The following is a 17,325-nucleotide window of genomic DNA, read 5'->3' on the forward strand; positions in this document are numbered from 1 at the left end:
AAGAGCTCCTCCTTGGCGTAGCTGACTCAACTAACTGAAGATGTTAGCATCTTTATCTGAAAGCACAGTTTGGAAGCACATGGATATAAAAGTAGAATTGTAAGAAACAGTCCATACCAAGTTCCCTCCTGCCTATATTGCATTTGCAAAAAGAGTTTTTATTATAAAAGGAAAACTTAGCAAGAATGTTCTTGGGAGAATAATTACTAGTGAAAAAAGGAGGGGAAAAAAACCCCACCAAAGCAAAAGACACCCCCAGAAAACAATGCTTTGCTTTTTCAATAGAGTATAAGTCAGTGAAAACTTGAGGTCAGCTAAACTCTCCTTTACCAAGAGGTCAGCAGTCGCAAACATTTCTGTATTTTCTTCTGCACTGCTTTCTACACATTATATACTATTTAACACATTAAAAGCTACTTGAGGTTTTAGGCAAAGTGTAGGCAGGTACAGATTTTGTTTGTTGTAAGTCAGTAGATACAACTCTGATATCCAATGAACAGATAGCCGCTTACAGGGCGAAGTTACAATGTTTGCTATTTTTTTCCCTAATTCAGGAGGTCAGAATGCTTGAAACTATTAGGCTAACAGGGCAGAAATTAGCTTCTATATGAAAGTCTTTAGAATGCTTATAAACCTCATGATTTAAAATACTGAAAGCACAGTGAAGGGTTTTCATAACACAAACTCTATAAGCAGTCTAGGTTTTAAAATTAAGATTTTATAAATCTAGGTGTTAGCATTTTAACTTATGTCTGGAAGTTCAGGTAAAAAATGCATTAAAAGTTGTAATTAAGATGTTAGAATATATTGTAAGCCAAATGTATTTATTGAGTGAAAAAATTCTTAACACCATTAAGTCTTAATTTTAGGTTTCAAAAATAAATTTTATTTGATAATGCTACAATTTATCAAACTGTAGCATTTTTTAAATTTCATAAAGCGGAAGGAAAGTGGGTCTTTGCCAAGTTTTGACACTCTCATATTATAATCAGAAATGAATCAGTTTAATTTTCCAGAAACCTTAGTGACTTCAAGCTCCATTATCACACTCATTTCCCCAGGGACTAGGCTAGTCAGTAAAGTTGATTAGATGAATCTTACCTTTGTATAAAAAGTGATATATATTGAGTTGTTTACCATGAGGTTTTAAATTTAAAAAGTATGTTACTTCATTAGTGAATATAGTATTTAAAATATAGAATAATTATTGTCAAGCTATCCAGTTACATATAGCAGGTACTTACCTATTTTAAATAAGTTGTTGCTAAGTTTTGGTATTACTATGCATTGCCAGATTATTATAACAAGTAAGAAATTATTGTTTGCTATGAAAGTAGCAATCTATAATTACAATCTATAATTACAACGAATAATCATTTTCTAACAACAGTTGAGGATTTAAGAGAAAAATGTTGAAGTTACATGGTGGTGGAACAGAAATGTGACACAATTTATTATTGGTTTAATCTCCTGGAGACTGGAAACAGAGCTGCTGTATTTTGAAGGCTGGAAAGGAATGTTGTATAAATTCTGTCTCACATAAGTTGCTATATATCCAAAATTAGAAACATCTGCCTGTGTCATGCTTTTCTACAGTGACAGAAATGGTCTTCATCTTCTGCTCAGTCTTCCTATTTGCATGGTTAATGTCTTGTATACAAAATAGTAGAGTTAAGTGAAAAATTACTTTATTGCAGCTTTTTAAGACCAGTGTTTTCTTTTAGCCTAGGACATTTTTGGTGTAGGATTAGGCAAAATGAGGACGGAGGAATAAGGCTGGTGTTACTGTGACTTTCTTCCCTCCCTTTATTGTTGGTTCATTTGTATTATAGGCATATTACCCTTGTAATAGAATTCAGTCTCTTTTCTTTTTATAGTAAACTTGAATTTTAAGGTTTCCCTATTTTTGTATGCGTATACAGGGTTTATTTATTCACTGACTCATGGTTTTGAAATACTAGTATAGCCTATATTTCCTACATTCAAAAGAAATAAGGTTTATATATAGTTCATTATTTTGTTGTTAAAATGTTATAACAAGTCAGTCATATCAGAAACATAGCATAGTGGTACAGAAAATCTTGCTTTGATTTTTTTTGAGCCTATAATTTTTTTGTGTTAAATACTTTATGCAACTTGTCATCATATAAATATATCTGTAGTTCGTGGCTTAGAAATAATAGACTTCATACATTTTTAAAAATGTAGATACCTGTGTCAGTTACATTTTAAAGTTATACACTGTTTTAAGGCTACATATTTATTCTTTAGAAAATATGACTTACATGGATATCTTCTGATGGACATAATATTGACAAAATATACACATGGTATTACTTTTTAACAAACTGCCATGCAACAAATACATTAAATAATGAAGAAATTGAATATATATGACCTAATCTAATTGACATTCACATTGAAAATTTACAACATAACCAATACCTAGAATGTTTTCTCTTACATTTGGCAGTACTTCATTTTTACAATTTAAATTTAAAACTCTTCTGAATGTATTTGGTGAAGCTGAGACTTTTTTTCTAGTCGGTGACAACCTGAGGTACTAAACATTTCTCTCTTATTTCACTGTCTTCATAGGGTACCTTTTTGTTTCTTTTAGGATCTATCCATGAGTTGTGTATTACAGCATTATTAGGCATGGGATCAGCTTCAACTATGGAAACAACTCGCTTTTTCATCTTACTTTTTAAGACCTTTTGAAATTTTTGTCTGGTGAATGCATACAAGAGAGGATGGAATATAGTTGTTCCATAAGCCATGACTAGAAAACACAATCTTAATTTTACTAAAAGGTCACTTGGGCCTAAACATAAAATGGTGGTATTTAAAACAGAAATTGGTGTCCAACAGAGAAGAAATGTAGAAATAATCAATAACGACATTTTGAAGACTCTTTTCTGCCTTTCTCGTCGTTCCCGGTGGCGTTTCACAGCTCGCCGGAGGGCAATTATTACAGAAACTGAAGTTCTCACACCAAATACAACATTCCTCCCACCACTGCTTTGAGACATGTCTGTAGTCTCATGTGTGGCTAGAGAGATTGTCTTTTTCTTCCGGGCTTTCTTCTTCTGTCCTGTTGAGAATCTAGTGCCTATCCGGATATTAAGAGCCTGAAGTATCTTGGTGTATGTGATCAACATGACTACAACTGTGAAGAAGAAGATGGGGATCTGAACTAGAAGGTGATAGTACATCCCAAGCTCAGTATAGTACTCACTTGTACTGACACACAGCAATGTCTTGTTTTCCCATGTATTTCCACTTTGAAGACTGAAAAAATTTACTTCAATGAAGGGAATCAGGAATGAGAAGAAAGAAAAAATCCAAATGGATGTCATTAGCATTACAGCTCTGCCCATTGTCAGAATTCTGTTTGCAGGTTTTACAGAGATGTCATATCTGTCCAGCGTAATAGCAAAAACGTTGATTGCTGTTGAAACACTTGCAAAGGAAACACAAGCTTCATGGAAACAGCAGATGAGAGCAGTGTTACTCTCCAGTGAGAGCAGAAGGATCACTATAGTTAGAGGAATACATCCCACACAGATTATTACATCAAGTACATGGAGATTCATTGTAATAATGTTACTGACAGAGTTGATTAAGTTGGATTTCATGCAGTAAAGTACCAATACGGTAAGGTTGCTGCCAAGTCCCAGCACGATTTCTAACATGAGGAATCCAGTGAGAGACACTTGAAAGCTTAATGGATATGACAGTGGCTGGTACATATTGGTGTCGATGTCATCAATGTCATCTCGCACCGTGACGTTTGATTCAGACTGCATGTTGATTTCCAGAACAGGAGAAAAACACATTCTTTTGGAACAGTTGGTGTTTCCCCTAGAAAATCAAATAGAATATTTGATGTTTGGCAGTTTAAGTGATATACAAGACATGATATTCTTTGTAAACAGCAAAATATCTCTTTATCATGTTCTTAGCTTAATTTTTTTTTTATTTTGTAAACTACTGATGCAAAATGTAGAATTGGAAGACATCAGGGCTGCATTGTTTTTGGTGTAAAGGGAAATTGTTCTATTTTTGAAGAAATAACCATATGGGGATTGTTCCTCTGGTAGTGCAGATCTCTGTACAATGAGGGTTTACTTCATTGGGAATAACTGAAGTGTTCATTTTTTCAGAGACAGTGCTTCTGAATAAGACGATTTCTCTGAGTGCAAACCTAATTCTGGTCCAGTGCTTTAAGATTTCATTTAAAACAATGTTGTGAGTGGATGGAATGTAAATGCTATCTTAATGTGCTCTAGCATGATTAGTGTAGGTGTAATTATCCCTGTGAGATTTTAAATGAAGGGACAAGTGCTCATTTGAAAGGATAAATGCCACACAGCACTAAGTCGTTCTCACTGTCTTACCACTGTCCTAGCGACTCTAGCCGATTCTCTGAGATGTCAACAGTGTGGACTTTGGGATTATTTCCAAAGAAAGAGGCAAATGACGGGCATTTTGTTGGTCATGGTAAATATACCCACTACATTTTGCAATAGACCTACAGAAATTTGGGGGGAAAAAAGGCATTATGCTAAAGTAAAAAGCCCCAAGCTTAGTAAAAAGCAGTCCTATGGCTGATTACTTTGTGACCACACCCTTTTGTGTGTTATAGAAAGAGGAAACTCAAATTTTATATGTAATAAGAAGTAGATGCTTTTGAAGTGGTTTCAAAGACTGTATTCAGTTCTTTTGCTTAAACAATTTGTGGGGTAGAAAAATGAAATTCAAAAAAAAAATCTGAAGTCCATCTTTGAAAAAGCTTTTAAGTTACACATTCATTACCTGTGAAATAAATATTTTGTTCACATCAGCCAGTGAATAATTTTGAAGAAAAGTTCTAAAATAAACAGTTTTGACCAATTCATGCTAATATGTATTTTAGGAGTTTAGAGTCATTTATAAGAATGATATCTGATTTTCTGACCTGAAGTGTCTGCAGTGAGGTTATTCAGCTTATCATATGAATTCATACATCCAAGTATATTTCATACTTCAGGTATAGCATTTGAGTAGCAAAATACTTCGTTTTGAAATATAAAGATTAGTGGTTTTTAAAATTTACAGTGACATTTAAATTGATGTTACCTTTGACAACCTTATGCATGTGAATATTTCATAAACACATGACAACATTAATTTCATTTTAGTTGGAATAGATATTGCCAGGCACATATTTATTATATAAAATGGCTCAGCTTACTGAAATCTCATATAAACAGGCAATTTTAAGAGAACTAAATTTTCTGAACTGGCAGACTGAACATCAGGTCTTTGTTTTGTCACATCACATTTATAATTAAATAAAGCACACTTGTCAAGTACAACAGCAATGATAGAAAACACCTGTTTTCTTCTGTGGGGCTCCATGCATCTTCTGACCTACCTGTTTGCTGTTGCTTTATGGGCCTTTTGCCTCACCATGGTAGTTTTCCACAAATTGATACATGATGTCATTGACAATTTTGACATGAATTTTTTTCCTGGTAACAGTGGAGTAGCTGTGTTTTATTTCATGTCTTGTAGGAATTCATTCATTTGCTATTTGAGTACTTCAGTTGTATGAATAGTGAGAGTTAGCTGGCTAATGGATTTCTAAAGAACAGCACATAATTGTCAGGCAAATGAAACTTCATCAAATGATAGAAATTGCATTTTCTTTTTGAAGAAATACAAGATTGTGTCCCTTTATTTTCCAGAATACGTGAAAATAGAAAAGGAAACATAATGTTTCTAGCTTCTAAAGTGCATTTAGGTATCCATTTGTTTTCAGGCTGTTTCTGCAGCAGTTCTCATTATTTTGAAATGATTTCTTGATCACATAATTTGCTTTATATTATAAATCCAGTACATGCTCTTTTGATAAAAACCATCTGCTATTTAATTCGGTTTGTTCTCATTAGAAAAGGATGCATAATTGGTCATAAAGCTCAGATGGAAAAATCTATTAGTCATACCAATTGATATGAATATCTAAATAGTGCAGAAAACATTTGCTAAAGCTTCATTTTGCTTGCTGGTACGTCATGGCATTCTCTCTCCTTTTTGAAGTTTTTGCTTTACTGTTTCTTGCAGAATCAGTAGTGTCCATAATTCTGCTATATTAAAGTGTGAGATCTTCCTTTTAAAACGCTCACCAGTTGGTCTTCAGGCTTTTACAGTTCTATTTGTTTCTTTTCGTGGTTATTCTATGTAGCATCGTCTTGGGATGCTGTCAGCTTGTTCAGTTCCAGCACAGCTAATCTGAGGCTTTAACTCCTTAGTGTCTTAAAATCATATGTTACAAGAATATCTAGTAGTTTGTGGTTCAGAGAGCTAGGGAGCCTCTCAATCAGTTGCATCCTTCAAATTGTCAGTTGTGTATACTGAATTAGTTGTGGGCCCTTGTGAAAAAGGCAAAAAAATGATTAAGGAATAGGTATCCTAATAATTTTGAATTAATTACAAGTTACTTTGGTTAAAGAAAATTAAGCCATGTAGCATCTGTTCATCAAATAAGCAAACTGTATTGCTATAGGCATACCTATAGTCATAAAATGAAGCTTCTTCAAATAAAATCTCTTTTTCAAAATAAAAATGGCATTATGTTACCTTATTGAGCAGCAGAATTAGCATTGAAATATAACCATGAGAAAGACTGTAATTTTAAAATAATTTCTCTTCTCTTTTAGAAGTGATCTTGAATGTTCAGAGATTATGAACAGTTAGTATTCAGTAAACATACTGCCATTTCCCCCTCGGTAATAAATTTAACATTTCCCGCATGCTGGGAAATGTTGCAGCTTGCTTAATTATTAGCACATAGTTTGAACTTTAACGCATTAAAGCAGGTTCAGTGATAAGACACTATAAATTTCTTTTGCTGAATTGCTCAGGTGGGTGAAATGTAAATGATAGTTAAAAAAAATCTTAACTGCATATTAAATAATTTTCAGTAAGCGTACCCAATTATAATCTTAACATAAAACAACCAAAGAGTAAACCGGCTTCTTATAAGAAATAGAAATATTCTTTTAGCACTTGAGAAATGCTGTATTAGTGATATTAAGAATATTTGGTATATCTGAAGAAACTTACGAGCCTATGTTTTTGGAGTTCATTATAGAGAACAGAACAGAATGTTTTCCAACAGTGCACCCTAAAAATTACATTTAAAATGCATCATGCCTTAAAAGCAATCAATTTAAAAATTACATATTTACCAATTAGAGGAAAACAATCAAACTCTTAAAAATTTAGGCTAAAAATTCCAAAGTAATTTTGCCCCACTCTGCTGTTTCAAAAGCAGCTCTATACTATAATAAAGACCACAGCTTACCTCTGCTAAAGATTTGACGACTTCCTGATGGAGTTGAAGCATTTCCAGTTTTGATGGATTCATTCTGTTGATTTGAAAGTACAGGGCTGGGGAAGAGGGCTCTAAAAATCTCTTCCAAACGACCTTAATGAAAATGTATCAGTACCGTGCCATTGTTTCAGCAGCCCTGCTAATGTATAGAATGTGTAGTGCTGCTTCCCGGCTGCAGCAGCCTCTCACTCTTCCTACTGTGGAGTCAATAAGCATTTGAAAATACATAATGAAAGTAATTTAGCATACTGAAGGCTTCTTGTCTCCAGAGACGGCATTCGGATCCAGGCTTTCTGATTAGGAAGGGCACTGCTCTGGAGAGGAAAGCCTGCTCCGAGCAGCTTTTGCAGAGTGACAGCCTACCTTGTCGCTTCTCCCCACTGCAGAGAGATGCAGTGCATTCACTAATTTTGATTGGCCAGTTGTATTGGCTTAAACTGCTTCATATGTATGGCAGGGGTGTCCCCCCCAATGGCTTTATATAAGGATGCTGTTTTAAAAGCCTAAGTTTTAAAACTGGTTGTTTGTTGCTCTTAAACAGAATATGAGTAAATTAGTCTTTTAAAAATGTGTATTTGGTTCTGGCTCATTGATCCCCAATGCCAAACATTAAGAAAATAGTTTTTCTCTTTTTTTGTTGTGATTCTGTTTTTGTTTTGTTTATGTGTGTGTTGGGGAGGTTCCATCATAAAAACAATATATTTTTAAGTCTGGGTAACTGAACTGTGTTAGTAGCTGTGTGTGCTTTGGGTTGAGGTTCTTTGTTCCACAGATAGAAAGCCCTGCATCTTTACAGTGAACCAGGTTTGATTTTCAACTAGTTTGTTTGTATCCAAGTCATTTCTTTGTATTCTACGTTGTAGCCATCTTACTGTTACTTACTGACTTCAGTGTTCATTCACTCAGATATTCCGTCATTTCATTCATTTGTTCATGTTACTCATCACATTGACTTAAGGTGATTATATCACAAAACATTTGTAAACATTCCATTGCTTGCATAATGGTAGAGCATAAATATGAGTAATTTCTTTCACATGATAATCTCAGTTCACACCTGTGCTGATATTTTTATGTATATATGTGTACTGACCGGTTGCTATTAATATTTTATCTCATTGGGCTATTTCTGTTTTTAACATGGGCATGTTTCTTGGTGGATTGGTCTTTCTTAAATATTGTATATGGTGATTGCTAATGCTGCTGGCAAATGTGGTAAAGAAAAATGTTACGTATCCTCATAGGCTATAAAGCTAAACTATTTTAAGATGTTTATTAAAAATAACAAAAGAATGATATAAAAATAAAATACATTAATTTAAAATTAAATTTCTATCAATTGTTAGTAATTTTAAATACATTTCTACTCTTGTTCATGAGGTGCATACCTTTTTAGGTGGAAATATATATAGTAACCAGATTACTTTTTAAATTACATTTCTGTATGTATGTATGTGCACCTGCCGTGGTGTACATGTCAGTGGTCAGAGGACACTTTGCAGGAATTGGTTCTTTCTTTTCACCACTTAGATTCTGGGACAGGAACTCAGACAATAGACTATTTTCTTAATGTTTGGCATTGGAAATCAATGAGCCAGAACCAAATACACATTTTTAAAAGACTAATTACCCATTGAGCCAAAGAAGAACATGGAACTGATGGCTCTATTATTAGAGTATTAATCATTGCTTATTCTAGTATTAGGGATAGTGTTGAGTTTTCAAAATGTTTTATCCTAGATTTCTAAAAACTTGTCACTAGAATTTTTTTATAATTTAAAAAAGTAATATGCACTTTTATAATCTTTTATGGCTAGTGTTGAAGTTTTATTGGGGAATAGTTGATGAGTACATGGGTTTGAATTGCATTCTTTAGAAATTGAAAGTAATATGGATTTTTATTGTGAGTTTTGAAAAAATCCTGCATAGCATTGTGTCATGAGGGTTTGGGAATGCTAAAAATGAAAATGTTGGGCTACTTATTATTCATGCATTTTCAAAGGAAACCATCTTGCTAGAATGACAGATATGTTAAAGAGAGATGATACAAAAATGTTATTTTAAACTAAAAACTACAGTCAGAGGGAACATGTTACTATCATTTGGTTGAGAATTATGATTGGAATATGGAAATTATTAACATAATAATTTATATAGTGTCCTTCTGTTAGAGAGTTAAGTGTTTGCTTAGGCTATTGTCAAAATATCTTGATCAAGTAGAAGAAATAAAGGCAAAGAGAAGTCTGTTGATTTCCCAAGGTGTGGGTATGTTGTGTCAGTCTGTTAGAGCCCTGGGAACCTACTTTATGAGCTAGTAGGCCTGTCTTTTTTTTGAAAATTGTGAAAGTCTACAATTTTACCACTGTTTGATCTAAGTTCACTCCCTACTTATTAGCTATAAATTCTGTACTGTAAGCAGTGCTGTAGCTGTTGAAGGGGATCTCTGTGACTCTAAATGAGATGACTTTTCTAAGTTACAGTCAGGTTATTTTGAGAAACTATATCTAAATTTTCTGCAAGTAATAATTATAGCAAAAAAGCTCAAGTCTGGACATTTCTGTGCAATCCCTGTGTAACTGAGTTATGATTAGAGACACATGAGAAATCACAAATAACAGTTTTTAAGATACAATACTTAGTCTAATATTTTTGGTTTATTAAATTCACAAATGAGTGCAGTACTTATATGTTACTAAAATTTTCAAAAGATAATTTTAAAATCCCCTGGTTTTAACAAATAATAATAATAGTAATAAATATTAGATTAAGAATTGGATTAAAAAACTGGGTGTCATGGCATACTCTTTAATCCCAGCACTCAGGAAGCAAAGGCAGGTGGATTTCTGAGTTTGAGGCCAGCCTGGTCTACAAAGCAAGTTCCAGCACAGCCAGAGATACACAGAGAAACCCTGTCTCGAGAAAAAATAGATTACATTATTTTTATGAAAAATTACATATGCTAGAATTTATGAAGATTCTGTTTCCATGGTAACAGTGTTTTTCACACTTGTGCACTTAATACAAGTATTCAGATAAAATACTAATTTTGAAAAATGCTGCAGCTGGTGATTTAAATAAAATTTTATGTTACAAAATAATTTCATAGCTTAATTTTTTCCCTTATGAACTGGAGATATAATTTGCTTTTTCCAATGATAACTGATCAGAATATGTGAATCTAATGCTGAAATACAGTTCAAAATTGTTTTCCAGAAGTTATATTTTCCCTTTTAGTTATAAATATTTTTATTGTATATCTGTTTTAATTCCTAAAAATTTGTGGCCAGTTCTGATACTATACTTTTGAGGAGTCTATAAAATTAAAGTTATGAAATCTTTTAATTAACTGTATCTGAAAATATTTGGGAAAAAAGTATAAATGTAAAGGTAATTTCTAACTGCAAAATATCACACTTTAAACTTCACAAAGAGTGCTTTTCCAAAGACTACTTAACATGGTTAACTCTAATTATGACTCAAGGAACTCAAGGATGAAATTTTCATTTGGCTTCTCAACTTGAAATTTCGTATACAACAAATACTTTGTCAGGAAAATAAAAATGGGCTTTCCTTTGAGACCTCAGTCCAGGACTGAAAGAATACTATGACTTATTATCTGTAAGAGAACAAATTGAAAACCAATTATATTGGGACAGGGCATACTTCAGAACTGCATTCTTACAATAGCCAGTAAACCTATCTCCTATCTTTCCATACCTGACCTAAATTAAGGATATATATGTATATGTATATACACATATGTATATATATATTTTAATTAATTAATTTTGCATACAGTTTTCTGTTTGCATGTAGGCTAGAAGAGGGCACCAGATCCCATCATAAATGGTTGTGAGCCACCATGTGGTTGTTGGGAATTGAACTCAGGATGTCTAGAAGAGCAGACAGTGTTCTTAACTGCTGAGCCATCTCTCTAGCCCAAGCTATATTTTTTTGATTCTTCTTTTCTTTCTTTTATTCTTCTCTCGTACAGTCTATCCTAACCACAGTTTCCCTCCCAGATCCCCTCACCTCAGACCAACTCCTCCTCCCTTTTGGGGGGGTGGGGAGGGAAGGAATGGAGAGGGGAGATTGAGAGAGACACAGAGAGATGGCTCAGTGTTTAAGTGTAATTAACTCGTTCTTCAGAGGATCTGAGGTGCCTTAATTCTAGGCACCTTCATGACAACTTGCAACTGTCTGTATACCTCCTGTCCCACAAAATCCAACATCCTTTTCTGGCCTTCATGGGCGTAACACTCATCTGGTAAAGACATACAGGCAGACAAAACTCCCATTCATATAAAAATTAATAAATTAAAAAAATATAGTTACCAAGACACCCCCCCCCATGTGTGTGTGCGCGTGCGTGCGCACACATGTTTGCACTGAGCCATCTTTCTAGCCCCTGTTGATGATTTTAACCAGAGTTAAAAATAGATGTTTGTTGTTTCTTCATTGGATTTTCTTTTCTGTTGCTTTCTGTTCTTTGCATAATTTGCCTACCGTAAGATATTATACAGAATTTATTTCCACCTTGAGGCTAAATCAATTTGAGTAACTGGATTATCTATTTAACAAAACTATGTCAGGGTTTGTTTTCTTTGCTGTCTTTGAAGTCTCATATTCTGTTGAGTAACATAATTTAATGGCTGCTTGTGATCCAGTTGCCTTACTATAGAAACTAGTTATTATATACTGCTTTTACCAGAAAGCTGCCATTATCTGTGCCTAGAGTCGGATGGCAGGAGAGTTCTCTTGTGGGTTGTCACTCTGCTAGAGGTTCCCAAACATGCATTGTTTTCCTTGTATCGTTGCAAGCATTTCCCAGAAATCCTGTGATGTTATATCTATGGATATATGTCTACCTGCCTCTGCTTTCTTGTATCTGATTAGGGATATTACCTTAGTGAAGTCCTGCTAGTGTTTGGATTTTTGTTACAGAGAATCTGTGGAAAACTTGGGGAAAATTGACAAGAGTATTAATCTTAGGAGCATAGTGTCTGTTAATTTTCATGTGTTCATCTGTGGCTTAGTTTATCAATATTTTGTAGTTCTTTGCTTATACATCCTGGACATATTTTGCTGGATTTGTACTTTATTATTACATTTTTTAATGCTATCAAAGCAATACCTAATTATTATTATTTTTTAAAAAATCTAATTCTTTGTTGCTAGGGCACATGACAGCAGTCATATGTGGTGTTTGGTTTTCAAAATGATTTGAATGAAAATGGCCCCCATAGGCTCATAGGGAATGGCACTATTAGGAGGTGTGGCATTGTTAGAGTAGGTGTAACCTTGGAGGAAATGTATCACTGGAGGTGGGCTTTGAGGTTTTAAATACTCAAGCTTAGCTCAGTGTCTCTCTCTTTTCCTGTTGCCTGCTGGCCTGCTGGTCCAGATGTAGAACTCTGACTCTTTCTCCAGCACTGAGTCTGTCTGCATGTGCCATGCTTCCCACCACGATGACAATGGACTAAACCTTTGAACTGTAAACCAGTACCAATTAAAAAATTTTTCTTCTAAATAAGACTAGCTGTGGTCATGGTGTCTCTTCACAGCAATAGAAACCCCTAGGTAAAACAATCTTGTATCCTATAACTTTACTAAATTCTTCTGCTAATCTTAGAGCTTTTGAAATGAATTACATACTTTTTTGTATATAGACAGTAATGTCTGCTCATAGAGATATTAAGTTTGCTTCTCCTCAAAACATATATATCATATTTATTTCTCAACATCTCTAATATTAGATTGGATAGGACTATATTTGGCTGAAGCAATCTATTAGGAGTTCTGAACATCCCTGAGTCTTCTTGCAGAATTTGACAAGCATGCAAGCTCTGACTGCTCTTTATCTGGTCTCTTTCCCAGGGATAGTCTTCCTTAAGGGATGAAGTAATGACTGCAGACAAAGAGCAGATGGATAGACTTGCTCTGTTTGTTCTGAAAATGATCCATTTCCAACTTTGATGTTCTTCAGCTGTGATAGAAACTCTCATGATACAGAGCATCAAGCAAGAGCCCTCGGGTAGAGGGCCATGTAGGGCAAGGTGAATGTCAGCAATACTGAGCTAAAACTAGGTTTTGTATCATGGAGGATAAGATCCTGTTTCTTAGAACCAGCATCACATACCTTCTGCTTGCATCTGTAAAACAGGTGAGCACTGTGGCTCATTAGTTAAATGAATACCATCCCAGACCCTTGTGCAAGGACATGGAACTGGCAAAGGTAAAGCTTTCTGCCCAAGAAAGAACGGAGCTTCTATGGGTTTCTTGGTGCTCTAAAGGCCCGTGAGGTTCAGAGGTGAATCCTGTAAGGTAAGGGCATTGTAGAGAATAAATCTAAAACCACTGCCCTCCCTGCTAATGGATTGTTAAGCAGTGAAAGACGCAGTGACTAAAGAAGCTGCTAGAATGGAGCTTTGGTTGTTGCTCATTCCCTGTGCTTGGAAGGAAGAACAATGTTAGTTCATGAGCGAGGCAGTGTGCTGCAGGGACAAGGGACAGTGCTCACAAGAGCTGCAGTATGGGTGGGCGGGTGGCAGGAGACCTGAGTCCTTTAAGTTTGTTTGTTGAGCAGTTCCCATGGGATTTGGTGCAGATGCTCTTTGTGCCTGCAGCTGAGGTTTCTTTCTTTCCCCTTACTCCAAACTCAATTGCTTAGGGAAAAGCCAAGTGTGAGGAGCCTCCTGAAGTAGAAAGAAATGCTCTTCTAGCTGAGGGCAGAGGTGCCTGTTGAATCCTACAAGTTTCCTAAGGCTCAGAAGGTTGCAAGTAAGGCAGAGACACTGAGGTAGGCTAGAGCTGTAGGAGAAGGCCCAGGGGCAAACCAGAGATCCTGTCAGGATAGAGGAGGCAGGATATGGTTCCACCCTAGTGTGAGGAGCCAAGGGGGAAGGCTAACCTTCCCACGTCACTGCTCTCACCTGCAGGCTTCCCACTCCACATGCCTCTGCTCAGGGAGTAATGTAGTCTCTTGAAGGATCTGGTTATAGTTGCTTTGTTTGTCTGTTCAGTTTCTTCTTCTGTGATTTGCAGTGGGGAGCAACTGCTTAAATTCTAAGAAGCAGACTTGTGGGTGGGGCCTTTGGATCTACTCTTTGCTGGTGCTCTGGTCCCCTTTGCTAGATGGCTATTTAATACTGTGGTTTTGATGGTCTTATATACTTTCAGATCTTAAAGGTGACTCACATTTGTGGTTTGCTGCATGCCAAGAGGGATTAAAAAAAAAAAAAACCCAATAGAAAGGAAAGAACTCACAGCTTGTTAAAAGGTCTAGTAGCTAGCTGCTGGAGAACTCAGGCTATTTCCCAGTACAGCAGTGCCACCTGCCTGACCCAGCTACTAAGTGCACCCTCCCTCCTCCTTCCTTCCCTCCTTCCTTCTCTCCATCCCATCTCACTTTCTCAACAGTTTAGTGCTGTACGTAGAATCTTACACGTAGTAGGCAAGTGTTCTATCATTGAGCTATGAATTGTAAAACTCTCTTATTTGTGATGGTTTCATTATGTTGGTCACACTGGTTTGTAACTTTTAGCACCAAAGTTTCCCAAAAGTTTTGTTTGTTGTACTATTAAGAATTGAACAGGTTTTCTGCCATGGCAGGCAAGCACTCTACCATTGAGGAATAGCCCTTCAAGTGCATGGGTTTTCAAATGTGCCAGTTGCCTACATCTTTGTTAAGATGAAGTACCTGAACCCCATACCTTTTGACTCTATGGCATGATGTCCCTGTTTGGCAGTAGGTTAGCTTGGACTTCATGATTCATAAGCAAAAGTGAACAGTTAAGACCTCATACCTAGATGAAAGTAGTTTGTCCACAGATGTTTCTGGACTGACCTTATTGTCAGTTTTAGTTTTGTATGAAAGGTAGGTGGGACAAAAGCATATCTTACTTTACCACATGAAATAAAGCCCCTGGCTCAGATATACCTTCTGTTCATAGAAGTTCTGGTGAGTACTTGGGCTAGATTCACCACTTCTTTGACTAAACTGAAGCCAGTGCAGTTGCTTAATGTTAGTGCTAGCTACTGAGTATGAAGTGGGTATGATTGTCTCCAAGCACTACTTTCTTGGATTAGCCTTTTTAGAGTTTAAAACACCCTGCCTCCCAAATCCTGGCCTATTGCCAAAAGACTAATCTTCAGGCCTGCCCTTTAGAAGGCTAGCATATTAAATAATTGCCTTGGACCTTTAGGTCATGAAAACAAGTTGTAGCTATCAACAAGATAGTTTGGCTTATGAAAGTTGCAGCTGGCAAATTTCTAGCTCTACCTGGGTCAGTTACTGCACCTGATATGGCAACGTATCCAAACATGATGGACTGGAAGCCATTGTGTGCTGACTCTTGGAGGGAGAGTTTTCAGTGTTCCTACTAGCTTCCAGTTGTGAACCTGGATTCTGTTTGTCAGCCTTAGGACTGAAGGATCATCTTTCATCCTACACCATCCACATTTCCTTTCCCTAGCTTTGTGAGCTGTTCCGGTGTGTTCACAGAGCAACAGAGTAGTTATCCTTTTCACAGTCCTTAAGTGCCACCACACACATATCAGAGTTGGTAGAAGGGATTCCAGGGAACTTAATATTGCATCCCACAGTGCCTGCTGTTTTCCTTCTTGAAGCTCATACATACTGTGGGTGATGCATTCATGGACTCGGTAGTGAAGGGCCTTCTCTGTGAAGAAGGGCCTGCAGATAGGTATAATTGTTTCTGCATATGTATTCTCCATGATTCTTATTTTCCTGTTAGCACACACTCAGCCTTGAGCAAATCTATAAAAATGTTAGCCAGATAGTTTTCCTCGTGTATGCTTTTGACTTTTCTGGGTACTCAGCTGCTCATGTCCAGTGTCCCTCAAGCTGGCTTTCTTTTCTGAGAGTCTGGCTGGTACTCTAACCCCTGCTGCCTGACAATTTTAAGAAAGGTTTGTGCTTGTAGAGAGCTTTTCTCTTCTTTCTGTTGTCCAGAGCGTGAGCTGTGTTCTTTTTATCCATTTGGAAGCTGGAACAGCACCTGCTGGGATTTCATTTGGATTTGTGTGTAATCAGTAGATTCTTATGTTGAGTTTTCTGACCCACTGATTCTTATGTCTCTAACTTTACATAGGTCATCTTTAATCTCTCACAGCAGGTATTTTATAGTTCTCATGGATGTGAAGTTGGACCTTCTGAACTCATGTGTTTTTTGATATTACTCTGAAGAGTATTTAGTCTGCATCAGAAATGTATATTATGCTTTTAAAATGACCTTTTTCATTTATTGAAAACTCACCTGATTTTTCTCATTTAATCTATGAGCATAGGAAACTTGACAAACTTGAGTTTTGAATGTTAAACTAACCACACATTTCTGAGACATGCAATGCTTGGTTATGATGGATACCCTTTTTGATATTGTATAATTTCATTTGACATTATTTTGATAAAACCTTTTGCCTGTGTGTCCATGAGGGACTTTGGTCTGTAATTTTTTTCATTTATTTTAATGTTTTATCTAGTTTTAGAATTTTGAACTCATAAAATATGAGTCAGAAAAAATGTTCCTTTTTCTTTAATTATGAGTTTGTAATGATTAGTTTCAATCTCTGCTTAAATATTTGATAAGTTTTATATTGGGTAATGTTTATAAATTCAAATTATTTGACAGATAATAGAAGTTTTCAGTTGCTTTCTGTCACTGTTTTGATGATATGTATCTATTAAATAATGTATTCATACTGTTTAACTCATCACTATTACCAGTATCCTTTAAGTTTTTTCTTATATTTTAAATGTTTGTAATAGCTGTATTGCTTTCACCACTCTTACTCTGAAGGTCAGCAGTTTATATTTTATTAATTTGTTCCATTCATGTTTCCTTACTCCTTTAGTGAATGCTTCTTTCATTAGCTTTAATTCTTTTGCCCATTAATATGTACTTAATAATGCATTACCCACT

General features: G+C 35.6%; 2 protein-coding genes across 7 annotated transcripts in view; one reads left to right on the forward strand and one right to left on the reverse strand.

The window, feature by feature from the left end:
- Cog5 (component of oligomeric golgi complex 5) overlaps positions 1-17,325 on the forward strand; it is a 285,117-nt gene that overhangs the window by 57,304 nt on the left and 210,488 nt on the right. The gene's annotated exons all lie outside the window — the stretch shown is intronic.
- On the reverse strand, positions 703-7,766 carry Gpr22 (G protein-coupled receptor 22). Its single transcript, XM_028768903.1, has 3 exons — positions 7,352-7,766; positions 5,420-6,416; positions 703-3,864 (listed from the first exon to the last, which is right to left on the reverse strand). Exons 2-3 carry the CDS (start codon positions 5,503-5,505, stop codon positions 2,541-2,543), a joined length of 1,410 nt encoding a protein of 469 aa, XP_028624736.1. The 5' UTR covers positions 5,506-6,416; positions 7,352-7,766; the 3' UTR covers positions 703-2,540.

The sequence above is a fragment of the Grammomys surdaster genome, unplaced genomic scaffold (assembly GCF_004785775.1).
Source record: "Grammomys surdaster isolate TR1022 unplaced genomic scaffold, NIH_TR_1.0 188, whole genome shotgun sequence".
Taxonomy (NCBI): domain Eukaryota; kingdom Metazoa; phylum Chordata; class Mammalia; order Rodentia; family Muridae; genus Grammomys; species Grammomys surdaster.

What these genes read in the sequence shown, in the direction of transcription:
- Gpr22 (XM_028768903.1), bottom strand. Translation starts at nt 5,505, where the DNA reads ATGTCAAAATTGTCAATGACATCATGTATCAATTTGTGGAAAACTACC. An exon ending in CATAAAGCAACAGCAAACAG is followed by an intron (nt 3,865 to 5,419) that starts GTAGGTCAGAAG and finishes TTGATTTTCTAG; the next exon opens with GGGAAACACCAACTGTTCCA.